The sequence below is a fragment of the Nelumbo lutea genome, chromosome 1, assembly GCF_056320005.1.
Source record: "Nelumbo lutea isolate HS-2025 chromosome 1, American lotus-T2T, whole genome shotgun sequence".
Taxonomy (NCBI): domain Eukaryota; kingdom Viridiplantae; phylum Streptophyta; class Magnoliopsida; order Proteales; family Nelumbonaceae; genus Nelumbo; species Nelumbo lutea.
Window position 1 is genome coordinate 97,438,139 of NC_142684.1, and position 24,858 is coordinate 97,462,996.

The 24,858-nt window shown below is 36.1% G+C and overlaps 2 protein-coding genes across 5 annotated transcripts in view; both read right to left on the reverse strand.

The window, feature by feature from the left end:
- Positions 1 to 356: 356 nt before the first annotated feature.
- Positions 357 to 7,165, reverse strand: LOC148876315 (uncharacterized). Of its 4 annotated transcripts, none has more exons than XM_088966532.1 (3): positions 6,921 to 7,165; positions 4,904 to 5,547; positions 357 to 877 (listed from the first exon to the last, which is right to left on the reverse strand). In XM_088966532.1, exons 2-3 carry the CDS (start codon positions 5,470 to 5,472, stop codon positions 811 to 813), a joined length of 636 nt encoding a protein of 211 aa, XP_088822658.1. In that variant the 5' UTR covers positions 5,473 to 5,547; positions 6,921 to 7,165; the 3' UTR covers positions 357 to 810. The 4 variants fall into 4 exon arrangements, with proteins under 4 accessions (XP_088822658.1, XP_088822657.1, XP_088822660.1 ...); XM_088966531.1 differs by having other exon boundaries at positions 4,904 to 5,580; XM_088966534.1 differs by lacking the exon at positions 6,921 to 7,165 and adding an exon at positions 5,952 to 6,146.
- A 14,491-nt stretch (positions 7,166 to 21,656) lies between these two features.
- Positions 21,657 to 24,858, reverse strand: part of LOC148876316 (nuclear receptor family 2 group C protein) — a 28,212-nt gene continuing 25,010 nt past the window's right edge. The window contains exon 3 of the mRNA XM_088966539.1: positions 21,657 to 22,519. Coding sequence (XP_088822665.1) covers positions 22,106 to 22,519 — 414 coding nt within the window. The 3' untranslated portion in view covers positions 21,657 to 22,105. The remainder of the gene's footprint in view (positions 22,520 to 24,858) is intronic.

Consider the following 24,858-nt stretch of genomic DNA (forward strand, 5'->3'; position numbering starts at 1 on the left):
CTGATTTGATTTGGAGCCATTTCGGGTTGAATAAGAACCAAATTTTTACGAACTTGTAAAACACTCGATCAGGTGAAACTGAATTTCAAGCCAAACTCAAAGCCCATTTTATAGTTCCAATATATTGAGCCAAAACCAAATTCGAACTCATATTTTATCTCGAACCAATCCCTAAAGCCATGTATCCATGATCCAACTGCTTTATCGGACATATCTAAAAAAAAAAGACTGCTTTATCAGACTGGAGCAGATACATAGGCCCCCTAATCGTTGGCTTATCTCTGATCCTTTCTAACACAATCAACGCATCGACGTAATGAGCAACTGAAGTCGGAAGCTTCCATTACTCAGGGAACTAAAAAAAAATGTATGGATTTTGATTCCGATGAAAACAGAAAATTCACAATTTCACATACATATATGTAGCGTAGAAGCACGTATATTCCAGTATTACGTATTACAAATGAAGAAAGGGAAACAGTAACGGGGGTCGGGGGGAAACCAAAGAAGCCCAGATGACAAAATTGAAATCCCAAAGATGGAAAAGAAACAAATGAACAATCTGAACCAAATGTTGCCCATAACAGAAATCCGTGCAGTGGTCGCGTGGATTCTTAGCTTCACTTCCTCTTCCAGGACCAGTTCCCCCATCTATGGGTATAACTGAGAAGTGAAAAAGCTTCATCAATGGTTGTTAACAATCGCTGGTTCACCAGATACCTACATAGCCTTTACATTTGCAAGCTCTCTTGGCCCGTAACAGGGGGTGCATCTGGTTGCTCCACAAAGTCGGGTAAGTTGAACTTGAAACTACATAATCACACATGAACAACTCCGTTCATTTTCACCTTCTAATTCTTCATCTGATGCCACATCACTGCCATCAAATTGAGATCTAAAATCAGCAACGTAATGCAGCTAAGGATCAGAGTCATTGGAATTAAGTGTTCAACAAGGATGCAGGCTATGAAGGCAGAATGAAGACTTAAAACTTTACTAAGATGCAAATAATAATGAAGTCGGTGCTTTTGGCCCTCGAATTTGCGCCCATCAGCCTCAGGTGCTTTTGTTTCTTTATATTTTGACCAATGACAAGGTAAGAGAAAGGATGAAGGTGAAACTTATGTTCGCTCATTTAATGAAGGATACAACACCCTTCCAAACACCAATGATGGACACGTAACCAGGTAGAATTGTTTTTACCAAAAAACTAACCAAGAATTGAGGCCTGGACAAAAAAAAAATTAAGTCCATGTGTAGGATGCTCAGTAGGACGTTTGCGTCCATTCAAAGAGCGAAATTTTTTTCTGAGGGTGAATACATGCAAAGAAGCATCAATGAGGAAAACAAGAGAATCCATTCCTCCTTGCTCCTCCCTTGAAGGCTCTCTCTCTCTCTCTCTCTCTCTCTCTGCAAATGAAATAGCAGAGAGACCTTCGGAATCCCATCTGAACTAGTTGCTTACTCTGGAAATCAAAATTCTGGCTTAATGTAGCATATTATACCAGCATCTTAAAGTGCAAAAGCCATCTAAATCATCTCAAATCCACCAAATAACCATCTGGCAATCCCTTACCACCATCTTGCTCAAACTCCGGAGGACAGCCCGAGGGCTAAAATGAGAAAAAACATCTCTATTCTCAGAGCCATAGTCCCCAACTCCAAATGAAATAAAAATAAACAAGGATGATCTAACCCTCCAACCTACATCAACACTGCCAACTTCTGAATGCCTTGAGTTTCCTACAGCTAAACCATCTAATTGAGCTCCCTGGTTTTGTTTTATTAATGATTAACAGAGAAAAAAAACAAGGCTAAACCTTAATGAATGAGATGTTTCAATATTTAATGAATATGGGAGAAAAAAGCATAGCTAAACCTATATAAATATTCATAAACATACCATGTGAACATGACATGCATCATGTGTAACTAGAAGCTATAACAATTGCAACTTACCTAGCCACCAATTTACTAGAGAGAGAGTTCAACTTGATGGAGTAATCAGTGAATTCCTTCCACTAGGAACTTGAGAGACCTATTCAAAATAATATAACACATATCCCCAAGGAGGACTACCCAAAGTTGGTCCTGGCTATCCAGGGTCTTGGGAGGGGTGGACTGGATACAAGCCTAACCTTTGGCATACTTTGCACAAGGTGGCCAGTCTCTGACTTAAACCCACATATTCATACTTTTCGGCCTCAATTTTTACTATTGCACCAAGGAATGGCCCCTATCAAATATCCCTTAAGCACAAATATCTACGTATCTTGTGGGTTGTAACTTCCCTTCCCTACATTCTTTAGTCACAGAAGTAAACTAATATACATGTAAGACTAGAAGTTAAAGATAAAGATCCACAAGAAGTTTCCAGCATTAAGGAAGGCAAGTTCAGAATTTCCAAGCATCCTTGATTGAATGCACACAAATGATTGTTACAGAGGATGTCAAGCATCCTTGTTTCTTGTAAAATCAGTATCTATGTTATTGGTCACTTCCAACATCATCAGTCTGATGTTTTTGGAGTTCTTCACACTTGCATGTAATCTATAGAATGAAAATGGGATTAGAACTCTAACCAATTGTCCAACTTTATTGAGCCTTCTTTGTCGATAAAATAATTTTTGCCTTTTTATTGTTTTATTGTTATTTTATTTGCTTTGAGTTATTGATGCATGTCTGGAATATGAATAATAGGGAATAAATCCATTGACTGCGAGAACCATGTATTAGTGTACCACATTATGTGTATGGTCACAAAAGAGAAAGTGCTAAATGGGGGGAGGGGTGGAATACTTTCAACATAAAAGAAATATCATCTTTTCCTCTACTAAAAGATGAAGAGAGGCAGAAAAGAAAATCAGTTGGATGTGGGTTTCGACCACAAGTATATGAAAATCAGAAAATGTGATCCCACAAGACATGTTGTCATGGACTACTATTATACCTTGGAGAGTCACAATTTGTGAATTGCAATACTGACATGGCATTCAGGCATTGCAGTTATGCACCATGAAAAATAATGGGCAAGTACTGGGCAGAACCCACAGTAAACAATTTTTCATGTATATGGACACAGAAGCAGGATCTCAATTTCTGTTATAGAATCTGACTCAGCAAGCTGAAAACATAGGGGTTCAGGGATAGTGTGAAAAAGCATTTATTATTAAAAAATTGTCTTGTTAATTCTACCATCGTTTACCAATATTAACGGCATAAGTGAAGGCCATCCATAAATGTTTCTCTTTAATGCCTAGAACATTGTATAAGAAAAAAAATTGACTCCTTAGAATCACTTTTGTCAAACAAGGAGAAAAAAAGAAAAAGAAGCTAAAAAGAGAGTCCATGAAACACTGGCAATCAAGTATAGATGATGCCAATGACCCACTAGCTGAGAAGGTCACTCAGTTTCCCTCTAAAATTGGAGGTGTGGGATCAAAACCCTGTTCTGTCCCCACCCCGGAATCCCTGTAATGTCTAATATGTAATACCAAAAAAAGAGTACGGATGAACAATGCTGAATCTGTGAAACAACCTTTAGATAGAACCAACAGTCTAAGAAATCTCCATTCTAAGAATATTAAAGTCTTCTTAGCATCACAAAGGAAAATTCTATTAGCAAGTACTCATGTAGGTTTCCTTTACATCATCTTTATAGGTTGCCCAAAATCCTAAAAAAGTGATTACAGCATAAAACCTATTGACATATAGCAATTTTCTAGGCCCAAACCCTTCCTCTTAACTAATTTAATGACAGGTAAGACTATAGGCTGGATTGTTCGAGGGCCTTCTTTTGTTTGACATTAATACTAGGAGAAATAAGCATGAATTTTGCTATTAATTCTTTCAATGAGGTGTCTTCTGGCTTGCAATGATGAATGGGCATGTCTAATTGAAGGTTCTTTCATCATGATGGCAGAGTCCCATTATAAGGTGATAGTGACCAACATACTTGAATTTGCCATGTGAAACCCAGCCTACTTCTCCCAATAGGTGGTGCTCAAGGACTCCACAACACAGACTAAATAGACATCATGTTTATATAGATCCATTGTTGGAGACATGTCAGAAATAATTCATGAAAGCCGTCTGTCGGTATAGCTCTCTAGACAGCTTGCTTATGGTCTTACATACTTGGTAAACATTGAAGCCATCAATCAAAGGATCCAATTATTGGTTCATCATACCATCTTGCATGCACCCAACTCAACTCTTAAAATGATTAGGAAGGACAAACAGAGACCAGAAGGATTGCTGCCTATACCAATTGTCTTTTAGAGGCATGAATAAGATTGTAGCCAAAGCACTTCTCTAAGACTCTAGGACTTACAAACTTATTGGCAGGGATCCTGACTACAAGCTTACAATAGGAAAATTTGTCAACTGATTCAAAAATTACTTTTATAGTAAAAGAATAATGGAAGAAAACAGTTAAGCTTCCCAGAACCATGAGTTCACAATTGCTGATAGGATGCAAAAATTATGCACCAGTAAGGTTAGAACTCATAGAAAAAATACCAAATTCTGAATGCATACAGACAATCTAGAGGGATAGATACAAAAGGCATAGATTAAGAGAAGAATCAACTATCTGGCATCTGTAGAACCTGCTAGTGAATTAAGTTACAGGCAAGACAAGAATAATGAATTAAAAACTCTGTGACATTCTTAAACCAAAGAGGACGAATTATGACAAGAAGCAGCATAATGACAATCATTTCAGAAATTCTGAGAGGAAACAAATGTGCACAGAACATGCCACAAAAGCATTAACTAAAACCAAATACATAATAATCTAATTCTTAGGCACCTACAATAAAAGAAAGCATGGAAATCACAAAATGCATTAGGTGGAGAACTGATCTCAATAAGTCTTAATTCAGGTTTAAAGAACCAATACCTGAGTTCAAATTCCCGGATCTCAACAAGCTCTCTCCCACATGTGTCTGTCCACTGCACTTTCCTCCTTTCAGTACAACCCGGAAACTCAGTACCAGTTTCATCTGGCATTGGTGTCACATGTAGGTCACTTTCTCTGCTTTCTCTGCTAGGTACTGGGGCACAACTGGAAGGCTTCTTCAAGCTACTCTTGAGACAGACTTTCCTTGTGTCCTTATCTTCTCCATGATTAGCAATACAGGCCTCGTCCTTATCAGAAACAGCAGGAGGCTCTGATAAAGCATCCTGCAGTTGAGTGGGACCAACTTTCAGAGGAGAGGGGGACTCAAGTCCTGCGGAAGCGCGACCAAAGCAGACAAAGGAAGCGCATCCGCAGGAAACCTGGTTCTTCCCTGAAGCCAGCTGGAAGTCAGTGTCAGCTTCTTGGTCAACCAACTGGTACTGATTCCACGGCGAAACTCTCATGGGTCTTTCTTCGTTCTTCCGACCCAAGAGAAGAAGGGTCAGGCCCTTGCTATATCCAGAAGCTGAAGAAGAGAAGAAACCTCCTCCTTCTACTGCCAATAACATCAGTTCTGGTCATCTGGGAACCATCAAAAAATTTCTATACAAATACCTTGTTCTCGTGCAACTTAAGCCACCATTCTGTTACCAAACCACAATTCATAGTTAGGCCCCCTGTCAGAAACAACAGCATAAAAGGGAAATTATTCGATGATGATGTTGTTAGGTAACCAACACTGCAATTCCCCCTACTTCTCCAATAAATGGTCCACGATTGACTCTCTACCAATTATAAACAAATAAAAGATAATTTTCTAAACAAAACTTAGTTGCAATAATTATAAAGAACGCCCGGAGGGGGGGGGTTCCTTTTTTTAACCAGAAACCGTGCAATTTTTGAGGCTTAAGAAAATTGGTTTCTTTTTCTGATAAGTGGTAAAAGGGTTTAATTACTGAATAGCTGAGGGCGAGCTTCCCTCACAGAAGAAAATTGAAAAATTCAAAAGTATGGGTAGTGGGTAGCGATCTTCAAAGAGAAAACATACTTCTTCGTTAGCCAAATACCAAAAGACTAGGAAAAGAGTTCTTTTTTTCCCATCAATCTTTTTTTCCTATTTGGCTTTCTTCTTATAGCTTCTATTTTGGCTGATATTATGTATCATTCACTGAACTGAACCATGACATCTAGACACTAAGGAAGAAGATGACCAAAAGGCAAGAGAAAAGTAGAACATTTTCGTAAGATAATAATAATCACATAAATTTATTTAAAAGCGGAAGAAAATGTTTTCTCCATAGAACACAATAGACCGAATTGACCCGGAATAAGGTCGCTTTCTCTGCAAACTAAACAATAAAACCTGGAAAAAGATTAAGGAAAAGGAAAACTGAAAAAGAACTCAAACCACACAAAATATAACCTGACTTCGACCCCAAAAAAATAAAAATAAATTATCCCAATTAACCCAATCAAACACCGAGAAATTAAAAAAAAAAAAAAAAACAATCAAAAGAAAAGCATAGAACACTTCTGACCACTCGATAAACCCGAAAAATCCTAGTCAAGCTTAGTCCATTTCTGCTCAAAACGAGTAAAACTAACCCCTATCCATATTAACACATACAGAAACAAGATACTATTTTTTGCAAACCCAAAAGCTACCTGCCAAGGATCTCTTTACTTCTCAACTAATAACAGGAAAATATCTAAATAAGACCACTTGAAGATGAAATAAAGCACATTTGCTGACATTTGTCGCTTTCCATGACACTAATTTCAGTACCTCCATTACTCCCACAGCGACAACCAAACAGTTCTCAGTTCTCACAGAACCCATCCACCCACCATTCCTTCACATTCGAAGACTCCATCAACAAAAGAACTTGAACTCAAATTTGAAAACAAACAAGTTAATAAGTAAATTCACCGGCTCAAAAAGCTTTGAAATCAAAACCCGTTCTTTTTTTAAATTTATTTCAAAGTTCAAACTCAGAAAACTACTGAAAATCTGTACCTGATCGAAATTCCCAGATCTGAGAGAGATCTCTGGTGATTCAATGGTCGATCGCATCTCGAAGAAACGGCAGTCCCGGCATTTTAGACGTCTGTCCAACAGTCCAAGACAGAGACGAGCGAAAAAAACGAAAAAATAAAGAAGGAAAAAGTTGGGAAGAGAAATAAAGAAAATAAAAAGTTGGGAAGAGAAATAAAGAAAATAAAAAGGAGGAGGTTTTTATAAGGACCGAAGGAGAGTGGTCTGGCGAAGAATTGGAGGAGTGTGTAATAAAGCGAAGGACAACGACACATCGGCGCATGATAGAGATGGGCCCCTCGGAATTTCATATCTCGCCAATAATGAAAGAGGATTTTTACAGTGAAAGGAGAAAGCTCGCTTTTGTTTGCTTGCCGCCCTCGCCCATATGAATTAGAACTAGAGAAGTGTGTCAGAGCCCAGAGGAGTTCCTTTTCGTGAATCTTCCCTCCTTGACAACCATTGGATTAGAATAAATGGTGGGACACACTATTCTCGTGGTCTACCATCACGATGATCATGATTTGAATGATAGAGGCACTCAGCTTTGGGTCTAATTCTAATAAAAGGTATCCAGGGGTGTGACCCTAGATGGTAAGTGGTAAGCGTTGGATTGGAATCTGGTATATTGGATAAGGTAAAAGGTCTTGACACATTAATTTTCTTTTTTTTTTTTTGATAGATCATTATTTTTCATTATTTAAGAATAGATATATATTTTTTTTGGCTAAATAAGAATATATTCTTTCTTTCATAGATAAATGTAGTTTGAAAGGGGGGTTTGATGGGAAAGATATGGAGTAAAAACCATTAGTTTCATGCATATTCAAACCCAACCTAAATCTACTAAACCAGAGTTGGGTCAAGAGGTTCATCTATCTAGGCTAATTAGTAAGGTTGTGTTTGGTATCATTATCATTTCTACTTGCAACGTTTTAGGTTGTTCAATACAAAATTTATGAGAATGTTTTTTTTTCTACCACAAATGCTTTGAGTTAGCAATACAACATTTGATACTAGGGTTGTTCATAAGAAGGGCCAACCCGACCAAACCGACTAACCCGAACTGACCCAACTCGATTCGGCCGGGTTTTGATCAGTACGGGTCGGCTTCGGATTGTGTAAATTCCAAAATCGATGATTCGGGTCGGTTTTGGTTTTCACACAAGAAAACTGAAACCGACTTAGTTCAAACATGAAGTTCCAAAGCCCATTAGGCCACCTAGTTTTTGAATGGTTGCAAGAAACTTTGGATTAGTGAATAGTGATTAATGAACAACTTTTGTGATTAACTTTTCATTTAAATTTTATCATAGGAGATGGCTGAAAGGATGTTCAATTTATGACTGTTTTTAAAATTAGCAAGATTTTATCACAGGGATGAACTTAGAACCGAAACCGACCCAAACCGACCCAACCTGACTCAAACCGACCAGGTTGGTTTTGCTTAACACTCGGTTAGTTTCGGTTTCTATGTCAAGTAACCCAACCAGGTCGGGTTGGTTGGAAAAATTACAGTAAACCGACCCAACCCGACCCATGAACAGCCCTATTTGATACCATTACTGAAGATTTCTTCAGAATACATCAAATTTGATATTTTTACTATAAATGCCAACACCCAATCCATGCCTACTTTTTAGTGAAAATAATTATCGAATGTAATGTAATAAGATAATTTCTCAAAAATTTGTATTAACCAACCTAAAATGTTGCAAACAAAAATGGCAATGGTATTTTGCAAACACTCAATCCAATGTGATATATCGATCGAAACAAGCATATATATGGCACAACAAATTTCATATTTTGAGCTTCAGCCAAGAAAACCCACATGTGATCATCGATCATACGTGAGAACACACGAGAGAACCAAGTTCATCTGCATGTGCACCAAATATGTTGACAGTTGAGCGTAGGTTGGCAGTCTCGGATTCCTTCAGCTGTTGAAAAGGGATGGATGGATCGAACGAGCACATGAATACTCAAGTTGGCTGACTGCAACCGATCCCCTTCATCTCTTCTTCCTCAAAACTTACGTCTCCCTCTCAGCCAAGTATAGAGGGGTTAAAAGCAAATGATGAAAATTAATATGGAGAAGAAAGAGGACTCTTGGCACCAATTCTCAGCCAATAAGTATAGAGGGGCGATTCTAGAGCTGCAAATATTGCATTCTAATGAAACAAGCTCTCTCAAGAGAGATGAATTCAAAAGTTAGGAATTGACAATCCTTGGTTAATTAATTAGACATGTGATAACTTGAGGATTTTAGTCCCAAAACAAAATGTATTTAGATCCCATTTGCTTTTTCGATAAGTTATTTATTTAAGTAACTGCATTTATTCATATTCTTTTATTTCTCTAGTAAATAAAGCAATGACTATTTTAGTTATAAAAATCTATTATTAAAAGAGGCATTTTTGTCACATTCAAGTGTTGACAACTTTTCTCCTAAATGGGAAAGTTATATACCTAAGAAAATAAACTTTCCCTGGACCCCACATAAATCTGATGAAAGAACATGGGATTCTTGCACCTAGTTACAAATTTTGCACCTGGTTCACCTAAGTATTCATTTGTCTGTAACTGTGATTCGAACTTCTACTGTCAATGCAAATTTTGCATCAGCTTTCTCGGATGTAAAAATTACACTTCTCTTCTGCCTTGATTTCATCTCATAAAGATACCTCGTCATTTTGCTTCATACCTTATTCCTCTCAGACAAACAATGGAGACTGCTATTTTATTTTACCTTCTATTATACTCCTCATTATTAAACAGATTGAATTCAAATCAAATACAAAAGTAAGCAAGAATATACACTAAAGTAATTTGTATTCTCATGCATTTGCACCAGTACAAACTAGAATTTGCACCGCAAACAAAGGGAGCTTAAGGTTAAATTTATATGCAGTGCAAATGAATGGGAGTGCAATTTTTCTTTGTTTTGTTTTTTATGCAATGAGAGTGTAAATAGGCTGAGTTATCCATGTTTGTTTGTGAAAAGTAAATATAAAGTAAAATGAAGTGACATCTATTTTGAACGAAAGAGAATGGAGGTAGGAGAGTTATCCATCTAAAAAGTGATGTAGGATGCAAATGCAGTCCCTGCTTTATTATGAGAAATAATTGAGATACGGGGAAAGTGGTGCAAATTTTGCATCATTTTTTAGGCTGCAAAAGTTGCAGCATTGTCAACATCACTAAGAAAATTCACCACCAATGAATGTAAAAGAGAAAAAGAGACGAAAGTACAAGTTTTACATAAGATAAGAATGCAAATCATAATTACAACAAACAAGCAAAATCAAAAGTGAACCGGGTACAAATTTTTCACCTGGTCAAAAGATGGAAAAATGGTTGATTGTTTTGGCTATGGATTAATTAATTGATCATCTAGAAGAAGTCTCACGTTAGATGCCTTTATAAAACGGACAGTGTTGATATAAAGCAATTCAAGCATGGCAGTGTTTTTAACCCGTTTCTGGCCAGTTCAGTTGGATCAGTGACTGGTGGCTTGGTCATTAATCCTAATTTGGTCATTCTTTAGACTGCTATATTGCATATAGACATGGCAATTGGGTTGGGTGGGTTGGGTTGAATTTTGAGTTGAGTTGTTAAATGCTAGATCCTAACCCTAAATGTTCGGGTTAGGGTTGATCCATGGGTCAATTTGGGTCATCCTAAAAAATATTTGAAATTAAAAAAAAAATAAAGAAAAATTACATAAAAAAATATCAAAATTAAAATAATTAACCTTAAAATTCAAAATATAAAATAAAAAACTTGAACATTTAATAATTTAAAGAGTAAACAATAAAAAGTAAAGACTAAATAGAAAAAATTAAAGAGTGGAAACTTCTAACAATGCATAAATAATTTCAATTAGACTTGACAATTGGGTCAGCGGGTTGATCCATGACCCAACCCAATCCAATCCTGCTTTTTCGGGTCGGGTCAGGTCATGTTAGGTCATTTTCATATTCGAGTAGCTAAATATAAAACCCAATCCAACCCTATTTTTTCGGATTGGGTTGGGTTAGATTCGCGAATTGGGTCAACTTTTTGCCACGTCTAATTGCATAGATTCGTTGATTTGATCAACGTTGAACTATTGACCCATCTTACTCGTTTAGTGGGTTATTGGGTTTTTATATTATCTTTTTTTTTATCTTTTATATATGACATCATGGGTTAACTACTGGTTCATTGATTAACAGGGAAAGCAACTCAACCTCCGGGCCAGATTTTAAAACCTTGATCCATGGTAGTGAAACATGTTTTGCAATCCCAGTAAGAATGATGCCGGGATGAGCAAAATATCCAGGCTTGACCACTTAAGGTAATGAAATTAATTTTTGGAAACTTAAAATTTAAATCTATTTATATTCAAATAAACTTGTGCATAGGCCCAAAAGTTTTTGGATTGGGTATAGGGATGGCAAGGGTGCGTGTTAGGAGAGGATTTTGTGAATTTTAGACCCTCCCCACCTCCCAAAATATCTCAATCTGTACCATCTCCAAACCTGTAATAGGTTGAATTTTCATAATTCAAATCCTTCTCAAACATGAAAATGCAAAGTCGTCATCAATTGTATCTAACTTTATATTATATATGATCAATAAGCAGGTAAAATAACATGAACAAATATCAAAGTTTCCAATTATTTGATTGAAACATGTATAAGCACTAGGGGTGGGTCGAGTTTAGCCAAATACCATACCTTAACCATACTTGTGCGTAGGGCTGCAAACAGTATCCGATTATCCGATTCCAAATTCGAATTCCATCCTATTATGCCTGACCTGAATTTGATCCATTTATAATTAGATCAAATGTGGACCTACCCTATTTGATCCAATATAATCCAATTTGATTCAATTTAAATATATATGTTCATATATACTTAAAAAGTATATTATATCTGTCATTGAAATAGTTGGTCTTAATGTTTGTATTTTCCCTAAATTGTAATATGTTCAAGTTTTATACAAGTAATTTTCAATTCATTTTGTTCATAAAATATATTATTAAAGTCATTTTTAGTTCATCTTATTAATAATATATAATATTTTGATTATTTTTAGTATAATTTATTTATACTATTTAATACCCGATTATAATCTGAATTCAATTCGAATGCACTAGATATTAGATAGATATCATCTGATTGGCATTCAAATTCGAATGTTAACAAATTAAATTCGGATATGCCTCTATCCGATTCGATCCAATCCATTTACAGCCCCTACCTGTATAAATTGTAAAATCTCAAAAGCCATTCCCCCCCAAAATCCATTTTGCAAACAAAAAAAATAACACCCCAGTGGGGCAGGAAGGGATAGATACCAGCTGGGTAGGCCAAGCAATATGGACCCTGGCAGATATGATCAGCTCTAAATCTCCTCCACTCTTTTTCATGACTGTTATCCATAATAATAATAATAATAATAATAATAATAATAATAATAATAATAATAATAATAATAAAGTACCAAAAATCCATTAAAAAGTGATAGGAGATTTGATTTGATCATCCCCAGTACCAATATAGAATGGTCCTTGTTGAGATAAACATATTTATGAAGTAGAATAATGGAGAAACCAAGAAAATCAAGATGATTGTGATGGATGAATATGAACGTATCAAAAAACTAATGCATCCCAAGATACTTGGTAATGGCATCAAATGAGAGATTTTTTTTTTAAGAAAAAAAGACTGAACTGTTTAGATCAGTGACAATCAAGAATATTTGATGAGGACCTGCTTTTGGCAAAATCTCTTGATGAATAAAATTCCTTCAGCAAGCTTAAGACTCAAGTGATAATAATGGTGAGTATGATGACTATGTATTGGGCCCTCAGCTTTTTTCCAAAAAAAAAAAGAAACATAGAAAGAATGCCCTGTCAACCATCATTTGAACCAGATTGAAACCTTGAACCAGGATATATATTAACACCTTTGGCTCTAATGGCATCAAACCCAGATGCCGTTTGGCATTATTTCAAACATATTTGCACCAGGAAAAGTGATTTAAAAACGTTCCCCTGATTCAAGAAACATTGTTTTGGTCTTTCTTCCAACACCCCATGTGTGAAATCTGATGGAAAATTTAAAGGGTTTTTGGCAATATTGTTTTTGCTGATGTGGCAATAATACCAAACAGACCTCCTACTGATGGTTGCTCTAGGCTAGGCCACATTAGATAGATGGTCCCAACTGTAGAAGCTTGATGAAGAACGTGGCTATAGTCTTATAGCTTAGGACCTAAATCACATGTCAATTGGAGCATTGATGTCCATTAGTCCATATACAACTGTTTGCTTTGACTAGGTGAGGTGGGACTGCATTACTGCAACCTAAATCATTGATAACTAATATTGTCATCTTTATGAGTCCCCATTGGAGGAAAATGAATCCCAAATCAGTGTTTGAATAAAGCTACTTAATTTCGAGCCAACAGTCCTCAATTATGCTAATCACCATCATGGGTCTGAAACCAGCAATAACAAATAAACTGGGGACACTTTTTATACATTTTTATATCTAAAAATTCTTGGAAAGTATGTCATGTAGGCTTAGACAGAGGAAGAGATGGTTGGGTGAATGATTAAATGGTCAAAAAGGGCAAGAGTTGTAACCCCCAAAGATGAAACTTTTCTTGGTTCTCAAGCAGATCAGGGTCCTGAAATGGATATTCTTTTGGATCAAGTAGAGTTTTTTTTTTTTTTTTTACCAAGTAGTTGAACTTTATGTGCTGTGGGTTAAAGGTTTGTTGGGTAATGTGAGCTTGCTAACCCATAGGAAAGCATTAGAGAAAAAAAAAAAAAAAAGAAATGAGACCTTAACATTGTAGATAGAGTTGGCAATGGGCTGGGTCTGGTTCAGGATAGGGTGGATCAGTCCGAAACCGATTATTAATCGGTTAGACCCAGAATTGAACCAATTATTAATCAGGATAATCGGATCTAATTACCTATGATAATAACACCTTGGAATCGGATCTAAGTATAGAGGGGTGATTACCAATTATTAATCAGTTATTAATGAGAACATACACAAACCACAGAATCAAAATCAACATGATTGGTTTGGTTCAATTGGATAAACCCGACCCATTGACAGATCTAGATGATCGCCATTTCCATTTCATAAATTGATGCATTTGAAAGCCGGAGGAGGCCCATGCCAATTGTCTGCTTTATACATTACTAGGCCCCACCAAAAGGTGTCAAACATATCCCAGAAGTGTCGATTATCACTAATCAGACATAGGATGACAAGCAGTGGTTGATTGATCAATATTGATGTTGTAGAGAAATTTTATCTAACTACTGAGTCAACTCACCCCATTTTGGAGTTTTCCCTGCATGTGTCATCACAAGTCACAACCTCCAAAGTCTGAAGAGTCCAGCTGAGTTGCATCATCTAAGAGCAGAGGGATGGTACGTAGAATAGTTCATGCAGGGTCAGAGTGACATTCCATGAGGATCGTTTTCAGTGTGAAGTCAAGTTTAAAGGATAGAGTTGATTTAGATGTAAAGGAGAGTAAGAGACATGAGAGTAAAGCCAAGAGTGATCCATGTGAACATTGGGAAGTACAGACATTACTGGGCCTCCCACTTTAAACCTAATATAACCTTGTTAGTTGCTGTGTCTTCATCTGCTGAAAAGATTATTGCTCAACATATAAACCAGTGATGCATGTAGCAACAAGGGTAAAGAATTAATCCCTGAAAAACTTGATGAAGAAGATGATTTTTTTCTCCCAGATGGGTACTTTATAAGCAGATCTGCTAGAATGTGAAGATGGGTTTACAATAAATAACTCATCAAATTGGCATTTTCCATTAAAATAACAATAATTACTAACTAATAACAATAATTATTAATTAATTGCAGTAATTAATAGTGTAATAGCATGCACCCATTTCCAGTAATTAGTTACTAATTAATAACAATCATTACTAATTAATTACAACTGTAATAATAATTACTAATTATGTTACTAATTAATAGTGTAATTATATTACTAATTAATTACAGTAATTATTTACTGTAATAATATAATTACTGAATATCACAGTAATTTAATAAATATATAATTAATAATTACTGTTATTATAAATGTTGTTAATAACTAGATTTTTACTTTAATTTTACTTTGAATTAAAATTATAAATATTGTTATTAAAAAATACTGTTAATAAATTTAGTAACCCAATTTTAATAATTACTGATTATTACAGTAATTTAATAAATATATAATTAGTGATTATAATTAACAATTACTGTTATTATAAATATTGTTAATAACTAGATATTTACTTAAATATTACTTTAAATTAAAATTATAAATACTGTTATTAATAAATACTGTTAATAAATATAGTAATTATTGTTATATTCAAAATAATTAAAAATGTTATTAAAAGTATTGTTATTTATTATTTAATAAAATACTATAATTACTGACTATTACTAATAAATACTATTAATTTAATTTAATTTTGGTAATTATTAATTTAATGAATATTGTTAATAAATCCTATTCATAAATTTAACAATTACTGTTATATTAAAAATAACGAAATAATATTATTAAAACTATCATTAATGATTATTTAATTAAATAGTATAATTACTTACTATTATTGATAAATATTGTTAATAACATCCTGACAATCGACTATTCGACCGTTCGGTTCGAACGGATGGCCCGTTCTGACAACAAAAATTGCAAGCAAAAAATTACGGAACCATCTGGCCACCGATTTTGGGTCAATGATTCAATCATTTGGTTCGAACGGACAGTCCGTTCTAACAACAAAAATTATAGGCAAAAAATTTAGTTTGTGATGTCATACGACACGAAAATTTAGTATCATACGTGTTATGTCATTTGAGCATGTGACTCATACGATGCGAAAATAGAACCATTTTGGCCACTATTTTTTGGATCGACAGTTCGGTCGTTCAATTCGAACGGACGATCTGTTCTGACAACAAAAAATTATAAGCAAAAATTTATAGGACCGTTTTGGCCACCTGTTTTCATGTTGACGGTTCAATCATCCGGTTCGAACAGATAGTCTAGTTCTAACAATAAAAATTACAGGCATAAAATTGAGTGTGTGGCATCCATTGAGCAGTATCATACATGTTATGTCATTCAAGTGTGTGACTCATACGACCCCAAAATGGAACCATTCTGGCCACTGGTTTTTTGGTCGACGATTCGACCGTTTGATTCGAACGGATGACCCGTTTTGACAACAAAAATTAAAAAAATAAAAAACAATCAAAAATCATTGAACGGGTCAATGGGTTGTTGACCGATTCAATTGTTTTTGGCTAGGGACCAGGATTGGGGTAAAACGGAACTGGTTGCCTGGACAATTTCCAATTAAAAAAATAAAAAAACGAATGACACATTCTAACAACAAAAATTACATGCAAAAAATTGAATGTGTGAGGTTCATTAAGCATTATCATATGCGTTATTTCATTCAAGCGTGTGGCTTATACAACCTGAAAACGGAACTGTTCTAGTCACCGGTTTTTGGGTCAATGGTTCAACTGTTCAGTTCGAACGGATGGCCCGTTATGATAATAAAAATTAAAAAAAAATGAATCATTGACCGATTGAACGATTTTTGGCTATGGGTCGAGATTAGGATAAAACAGAACCAGTTGCCTGAATGGCCTATTAAAAAATAAAAAATAGGCAAAAACCATTAAATATGTCAATAGATCAATGGTTCGACTGCTTAGATTAATGAATCATTGACAGGTTCAATGAATTTTGGGCAAAGACCAAATCAACGGATCATCGGGTTAATGATTCCACTCCAGCCCCTACGAAGCAGGGCACCTCCGCTAATTTTCCATTAATTCTGTTGATTAATTATATCAAGTATGGAATTAACATATAATAATGATGACAGGACAATATCATGCTTTTCCTTTTTACATCTGATGATCTCTCATGGTAAGACAGGCTAGAAATTCTATATATTAAGCTATAATTAATCTATGTAGAACCCCAAATTGATTGAGAGATGTACTTAAAGGATGAGACAAAGATTATCCTACATTTTCTCACACAATTAACATTAGCCAAAAGATATACAGTGCCTTTGTGGGAAAAGCTAGTTTTGTAAGGACAAGGAACCCTTAATTGTACTTTGAACAGATGGAGTGAAGCAACCTCCCTCTGGATTTCCTGGGGAAGATAGAATTTCCAAAAGCGATGGACACATACATAGCCCTAGACTAAAAGTCAAGTGCCCCATAAAAGTGTTCAACCACTTTTCTATTGAGTGGAGCTTAGTCAGTGTTGGATCATGAGCAGTGTGTAGGAAGTACGGACTATAATGTGTATGACCATAACAATAATTCTCTTCATCTTTTGTATTAATTTCCAAAAAGAAAACTCTTCTTCCTATGCTTAGAAGATGCTTTATTAAAGCTTAGAATAAAGGAAATGCTTAATTAGAAAAGGCATAAATGAAATGGATTCTTTGAGAGCTCACCTTCCTGTTGACCTTGAAAACTTGAGGAATGTTCTCCAATGTGAATTTTCACAAATGGCTTGATTGAATATTATTTTGGTCAAACAAAAACACATGAAATACATTCTTGATTTGTAGTGTTTTTTAGAAACCACAAATGCAGTCTTAAACTTCTTTGGTTTCAAAAACATAACAACTAGATATTATGCTTAATGAATCATAAGATTTTAGATAGAGATTCTGATTCATTAGATATCAATCAATTATTCTTATTTTTGTCCTTCGTTTTGTATAATATTAGACCCTAGCTAGTCCATCTATCTATATATGGGTTGGCATGTGAATAGGGATGCAACTTGGGTGGGTTGGGCTGGTTTTAAGGTCAACCAGGCCCATTCCTGAGACCTACATCTCGGGCACAGGCTTGGCGTACACCTGATGTAAGAGCCAGAGTTTCCTATCCAAACCCAGTCCCTGAATTAAACCCAACACAAGTCAGGCAGGGTTTGGGCATGATCGAGTTTCACAGGTCAGCTGGGTTTCAAATGTTTCACACACGTCTTCTACATTCAAAACTTCAATACAATATGCCTGATTTGGGGTGTATGAGTGTATCTTTTGATTCCCGATATGACTATTTAAAGGGAGTTTGGAGAAATGTTTTTTTTTTTTTTAATAAAATGGTTTTCCCATCCGGGTGTATTGATATTTTGAATCTTTTGTATGTGTATATTTCATTTAGGTCTCATAGTCTAATTTAAAAATAAAGTAAAATTTTTACTGTCCATCTCAGAAATCCTAGCTCCACGTATAGTTGGGAGTAGGTGACAGTTCAGAATTGATGCCAATTCACTGGCAGGTATAGTGTTAAAGGTGGAGATATTTATTATTTTGAGTTGTTGTAGGTCTGCAATTCAAACCAGAATTCTGAGGTGATGTGCAATCTGAAAATCCAAGAACAATGTGTTTAAATTCCATTAAATAATGTTCATCTACATATTTCTTGTACACACAGATAGATAGATTGCATGAACATGTATGTGTCCAAGGGCAATCAGTTAAAGCACAGATCATCCAACGTCTCATCCCATATAAAACCTCAGGTTAATTTAGGTCAATTTAGGCATGGTTTTCAAACCGCAGATCCAAACAGCCAAACTGTTTGGCCCGAGAACCGTTAGTACCAGTTTTGTTTTGACTCCAAACTGCTATTTTGCCAAATCCGTTGAACTGATTAATGACCCACTGACCTCATACTTTGATCCTTGGTTGCAAGTTACAATGATAGTCAAGTATTTATTCATCTCTCTCTCTCTCTCTGCCTGTTCCTTATTTTCAATTTTTTTTATAAAAATCGTGATATAATTCCTAAAGAAAAGGATGGATCAAAGTATGATTTTAAAAAGCGACCCAAAAACAGAATCGTTCTGACCACCGGTTTCCAGGTCAATAGTTTGACTGTCTGATTCAAATGAACGGCCTGTTCTGACAACAAAAAATTAAAAAATAAAAATTTAATTAAAAATAAAAAAACAGCCAAAAACCGTTGAACGGGTCAATGGTTCAATCGCTTGTATCAACGGATCGTTAACCGATTCAACAGTTTTTAACAAATGACTAAATTTGGGATAAAACGAAACCAGTTGCTTGAATGATTCCTAGGTCGAATGGTCCAACCGTATGGATCAACAACAATTCAAAAACCATGAATCAAAGATCACTCAGGCTTTAAGGAACTTCCCACAATTTTTTTATACCAAAATAAGGTGATTCAAATAGATTTCTATATTTATGAATCGAGTGGCCATTCATTCTTGTATATCTTCTTTTGTGGGGTAAGGCATTTAGGACCCATCTTCCCTTCCAGTTAGAAAAAGAGATTTCTATTGTTTGGGGTTAAAAATATATAAAAAAGGGGATTTCTATTGCCCTTGTCAAGTTACCAGTTCATCATGACATGTATATTGGTTCATATCAATCCACAGTATACAGACCTCTAACTTGGATGAGATGCTATTTTTCCCAGCTCACAGCTGAGGTTTTTTAGGGTATGGCATCACCACATCACTCCATTCATTAACAAAAACTGGGGCATGGGGGCGAAGGAGACTACCTGTTTGATTCAATGTTTTCGAATCGTTATTGACCCGGATGGTTGGACCGTTCAGACCGAAAATCATTCAGGCAACTAGTTCTGTTTTACCCAAATCTGGTCCTTGGTCAAAAACCGTTGAATTAGTCAACGAACCATTGACCCAAAGGGTTTGACCGTTGAACCATTCGACTCAGGGAACGATTTGTGGTTTATTACTTCCGACAAGTTAGAACAAGAATGAAAAGAGAAGATCTCTCAGATCTGAGATCTATTGGAGAGTGAGAGAGAGAGAGAGAGAGAGGGGGGATGTGTGAGACAATGAGAGAGATATGAGAGATCTCACATTTAGAGATCTGGGAGAGTTAGTTTAGAGTCTAGATGACAGATCTAAGAGAGAGAGAGAGAGATCTAAGACTGAGAGAAATCTCATATCTACTTTCATTGCCAGTTTGCCACCATCGCCGTCACTATTGCCTCTATAAGTCTCCATCGTTTTCGTCGCTGCAACCTGCAAGTGACCTTCTTCTTCTTCTTCTAAACTCTCTTAGCCGTCGAAAGCATCTCAAATCTCTCTCGTTCTCAAACAATCAAACATTATTTCTCTTATATTTAATGCATCTTACCCTAATATTCCAATCTAACGGGTAAGATGATATATCACCTGTTAAAATATTTAAATTGTTCGACCCAAACAATCGAACCGGTGGCTAGAATGGTTCCATTTCTGGTTCGGTTTTTAAAACCTTGGTTTGATTCATGATTGTATAACAAGATCTTGCTACAAGGCATTTAGGGCCTATTCATTTTTTAGATTTTGAAAAGGGGACATTTGGTCAATTAATAGGATTTTGGATCAATAGAAAATTTTGGTTTCATGGGATTTTTGTTCCCATTGACTAAGATATCCATGTTCTCTTTTAAGATTTATATAGGGTCCATGAAAAATTTATTTCCCCTAGGTAAGTGAAACCATCTCTCAAATGAATACCTTTCCCACTTGGAGAGAAAATTGTCAACACTTAAATGGACAAAAATACCCCTTTTAATAATGGTTTTTATGGTTAAAATGGCCATTAATCTTATTTATCTGAAAAATAAAAGAACATGACACTTACACGGGTGTGCATTTACCCAGGTAAGTTACTTCCCAAGAAACAAACAAGCCTTAGAATGATAGAATGTAAAGTTAAAGGGTGATCTAATTAACGATGAGACAAACAAATAGAAACAAATCTTCTTCAAATGCCCAAAAAGCCCAAAAAGGAAAACAATGAGGTGGAGAAAAAGAAAAATGTAAATTTCTGAAACCTCACCTGAAGTTTCTGATCATTGCTGAAACCCCCCGAAACTTTTTGACACAATTGCAATTAGACCCCTTTTATTAAAATCGAGGCACAAAACGTCCATTACCCATGCAGTTTCCATCGAATCTGATTTATAAAAAACCAAAACAAACGGTATAAACAACAACAAAAAAAAAAAAAGAGAATTTGAAAAATAAATCAATTTCAGAAAAGAGATTGGAAAATTTTGGAATAACAAATGATATGAAGAGAAATTTTGAAAAACTTTCATGCCTCTTGTTAAGGATTGAGGAATTTAATAGACGGAGTCTACTTGCAACTATGTTAAAAAGTTTAGAGATGATTGCAATTACCTAACTTCAGGGGAGGTTTAAACAACTACAGAAATTTCAGGAAATGATGTTTCAACAATTTACCCAAAAGAAAAGGAATTCCAAGGATGGGAGGAAAAACAAGGGCCATCACCATTTTTTTCGTTAATTTGTTTGCTGATTTATAGAGCAATTTTGCTCCTGAATCCTGATGTACTTTTAGAGGGCGGGTCACCTACCCCCCACCATTGGTTTGCATCAATAAAGCTTTCTTTTTTTCTCTTTAAAAAATAAATTTCTTCACTCCGGTCAAGTAAGTGCAAGGAATGAAATAGAACCCATTCTCCTGTCAAGTGCGTGCAAAAATGACTTGGTAAGGTTTCAGCTTGCAAAGGGTGAGCTCTGAATTCTGAAGCCAAAGTCGACATTACCCATTACATGGTAAATTTTGGAAACCAGCCACAGCCACACAGAATGCATAGGCGATGTACATATCTACAAATACGATGACGTTAATAACATAGAAAAGAGTTCACTACAATAAGGCATCCTAAAAAACATCAGAGAATATTACTAAACACTGTCAATGTGAACCTGTAAAGACTACTACCAAATATCCAGAAACAATCCAAAACGAGCACCTAATATTTTTAATACATAGAACACCAAAGCAAAAAGATTGGAGAGAACCTTTCAACAAATCAGTTGACGGTTTTGGCATCCATCACATTGCATTCTCTTCCACGAGAACATTCCACTAATTTTATGCTCTGCAAACGGCACGCCAAGACACAAGCATCACATGCTTATTTCCACAAGCAGCAACCTTCTCATATCATGTTTTTTCATCTATATGGAGTTGCAGCAACCAATAGAGACTGAATTGCAGCTCTGTTTCAAGACTGACCAATATAATGGAAGTCGACCTGTAAAGCACCTCATCAGTAAGGAGATTCATGACCAGGACTATCAGCATGCATGTCCATGGAGGAATCGTTGGAGCTGGGGGAATTAGAATCCCTGTTTTGGTGATGAGAAAAGCTGGCTTCAACATTCCGGCCTACATTTCCAGAGGGCATACCACTATTAGGATAATAACCTCCCTGTGCTAAATGATAGTGCTGAAGGCTCCGGCGAACTGGACTTGAAAGAGCATTTGAGAAGACTGAATTCTTAGCTTGATTATCAGAGTGAACAGACCGAGGACCTTGCCCAGCAGCAGCCAACCCAAACGAACCAGAAGATATCTGGGCACCTGCTGGGTTCACAAAGTGCATTGTCGGTTGAGAGTGTTGATTTTGGAATGGCTGCCTGGGGGACATTGATGGCTCCTCTCCACCATAATCAATTTCATTCTACACGAGGATCAGAAATAAGTTTTTACAATGAGGATCAGAAAAACACAAGAAAAAGAAAAAAAATATAAAGCTTAGATTAAAGAGGATCATAGAATCATAAGAAGATCAATTATAATTGATATCTTTTCTTTCTTTCTTTTTTTTTTTTTTTTGTTCCAAGGGTCTATACAACAGACCCCCCCCCCCAACCCAGGTTTAGCGGGATTCAATCCCAAGTCTCTGCTATAAAGCAGGAGACCTTACCAACCAGCTAATTGGCACCTTGCAAGGCTTCAAAAGAAAAACCTTTTCTTTAGTGAGGCAGCCTTCAAAAGAAACAATCTTGACCCCACTGTCCAGTTAAATGTTCTAAAGTGAAAGAATTACAGGTCCTTTATTTCAAATTTTGTGATTTAGTTTGGCCCATGTGTTGCCATAGCCCAGCTTTAGCCTTTCGTATGTGTGGTAGTCTCTAAACCATGACAAATCCTAGACCAAGCGGTCACAGTGCTAGGGGAAAAGCCAATGCATTCAACTATCAGTTCAAAAGGAGGAACCCTTTCAGCCCACAAGCAGTAAGGATGATCATTGGCCAGGCTGGGCTTAGTATAACTGGTTTAACCTAGACAGGCGTATGAGCATTGGGCCCTGGTCTATTCTAGACCTGGATGCAAAACCTACCAAGCCCAGAAAATTGTGGGCCAGGTCAGGGTCTGTTCCAGACTAGGAATACCCCAGGCAAATAACTACCATATAATGACAGCATTCCAGAGCTGGCAAATAACTACCTCCTTTCTGTTTACTCTCATGCAGAGGTGTTCAGCAGATTGATCTCCAAAGCTGATAGGGTAGGGTTGGAGAGTTGGAAGAGATACAGAATTGGGTTTAGTTTCAGATCTCCTACAAATTCTTGATGGGGTTTTCTTTAATGACAGTAAGGGGGATAGCCATATTGGGTTGTCTTCTTCAGGGGTGTTCAATTGTGCCTCTTTCTTCAAATCTTTGTCTTCTTCCGTTACTTCCCCTTTGCCTTTCCCAGTGGTCTTTGGGATTCAAAAAGCGGTGGTGTTAGGGGCAAGGAAGCTGATAGTTGAAGGAGAGTCTGAAGTTATCATAAGCTGGCTGAAATGATTTGAGAAGGCTGCTTGGTGTTTCAAAAATGAAATCAAAAGGTTTAGCAGCCTTCCAAGGGATATATGCAATTGGTTTTTCAATGGATCCCAAGATCAGTCAACAGTTTAGCAGATCACTTCGCAAAGCAAGAGGTAAACAGGGAACAGTGTTTCTCGGCTAACTTGTGAAGTAAAAAAGTTATAGCTTCTGTTAGCTGATGTCCTGTGCTTAAGTTTGTTTTGGGTAACCGAGGCTACCTAAAGGCTGAAACTTTATCTCGTTATTAATAATTTTCTGTTGCTGGTCAAAAAAAAATTACAGCATTCTAGAGATATAATCTTTTCTGCAAAGTTCCAGTAGATTCAAATTGAATCAAACCATGAGAATCTGCTCTGCTCTCATAAAAGAGAGCTGTGACCAAATTTCCAAAGCACAGCAGCTCTAGTTAAGCTTTTTTAACATTATTCCTTGTCCACAATGACCATGACATTGGACTCTCTATGTCAAATAGGTCAATTTCAGTGCTGCATTGCATATGGGTCACCTCAGCTCCTCCCACTTATCAGCAATTTGATTTGAGGGAACTTTAGAGCCATCTGAGGTGGCAGGTGGCTTTAACTTGATACTTCTCTATTCCCTAAAGCTCCGGGAGACGTGATAAAGCCATCTTTTTTGTCCTGTGAGAGTTTTGAATCCTTAAAAGAGATTCCATAGCTTTGTTTTGGCTCATGACTGGGACCCACACCTCTGTGGAGCATTACAAACTTCCCGTGACTTTTGCAATTGTAAACACATAAAAACAGCTGTCAAAGCATCCCTTGGAAAATAAGACAACCATAGGTAAGCACCTAGCCTGAATGCCATAAGTTATATCAACAAGGTGTCCGTCTAGATAATGTGACTGTTTAGGTGACAAAAATAACAAGCTAGGTGCCGTGAAATTTTATTAATACATTTTACATCAAATTACTGTTTGTTGGTAATATATATATATATATATATATATATATATATATATATTACATCAAATTACTGTGTGTGTGTGTGTGCATGTGTTTGAAGAGGAGTGACATTTCATTTCGAACAAGCCAAGCAAATGCAGAAGGGAGTACAAGTGAGGATGTAGAATAAACACAAAAAAGCTATAAAAAACACAATAATAAGATCTCCCAACCACATTAGAAACCATTCTCTTTGAAATAGCTTGATAACATCTCTTTCAAAAGACCAATCAATACCAACTT

Coding starts and splice junctions, on each gene's coding strand:
- LOC148876315 (XM_088966532.1), bottom strand. CDS start 5,472: ATGTTATTGGCAGTAGAAGGAGGAGGTTTCTTCTCTTCTTCAGCTTCT. Junction 878..4,903: donor ATCCGGGAATTTGAACTCAG/GTATTGGTTCTT, acceptor ATTTGATGGCAG/TGATGTGGCATCAGATGAAG.